The following is an 850-nucleotide window of genomic DNA, read 5'->3' on the forward strand; positions in this document are numbered from 1 at the left end:
TCCTCCCCACATCCCAGAGCTGGGCACTCCATGTCCTCCCCACATCCCAGAGCTGGGCACTCCATGTCCTCCCCACATCCCAGAGCCGGACACTCCACGTCCCCCCATCCCAGAGCAGGGTCCCCAGGCCATGGCACAGCCCAGGCCCGGCATTCCCCGCCGGAGGCCGATCCCACCCGCAGGTTTTGTGCGGAAAAGCTCCGGGATTTGGGCCGGGATGAGCCCGCAGGGCCGGCGCCGGGAGCGGAGGCTCCGCGCGACCCCCGGGGCCAGGAGCGCTCAGGAGGAGCCCGGGGGTGCCTCAGCCACCCCCTCCTTTCTCCATCCCCTCCCGGAATCCCGGGATGTGCCGTCCACAGCCTGTAATTTACTGTTCCTGCTGCACTTAATGGCAGCGGAAAGGCAAGGTGATAGGGGAAAAAATATGAGGCGGGATTTTCCGAATCCCCATTTCCTCTCCAGACAGCACGAGAACTCCTGGGGCCCGAACATCTGGGAAATTTAATTTTCCCCGGTTTCGGAGCTGAACTCCCCCTCCCCTCCCTCCCCCCCAGCCCCGGTAACAAAGGAGGAGGCAGAGCAGGGGCCGCACGTGCAGCGAGGGGGGAGAGCCCGGGATGTGCCGGGAGCCGGGATTGTCACCCGCTCCCGGGGGCTGCGGGGGCCGGGAGGGAGCCGGGACAGCCACGGAGCCCGGCGGGAGGGGAATGGGGAGGAGGCGCTACTGGTGGTACTGGTGCTGCTGGTGGTGGTACTGGTGCTATTGGTGGTGCTGCTGGTGGTGGTAATGGTGCTGCTGGTGGTACTGGTGCTGCTGGTGGTGGTACTGGTGCTATTGGTGGTGCTGCTG

The 850-nt window shown here is 65.9% G+C and overlaps 1 protein-coding gene across 1 annotated transcript in view; it reads left to right on the plus strand.

Moving 5' to 3' along the window:
- Positions 1-850, plus strand: part of SCX (scleraxis bHLH transcription factor) — a 14,380-nt gene that overhangs the window by 11,195 nt on the left and 2,335 nt on the right. Inside the window, exon 3 of the mRNA XM_017839685.1 lies at positions 569-784. Within this exon, the coding sequence (XP_017695174.1) occupies positions 569-784 (216 nt within the window). The remainder of the gene's footprint in view (positions 1-568; positions 785-850) is intronic.

The sequence above is a fragment of the Lepidothrix coronata genome, unplaced genomic scaffold (assembly GCF_001604755.1).
Source record: "Lepidothrix coronata isolate B3197 unplaced genomic scaffold, Lepidothrix_coronata-1.0 Scaffold454, whole genome shotgun sequence".
NCBI lineage: Eukaryota > Metazoa > Chordata > Aves > Passeriformes > Pipridae > Lepidothrix > Lepidothrix coronata.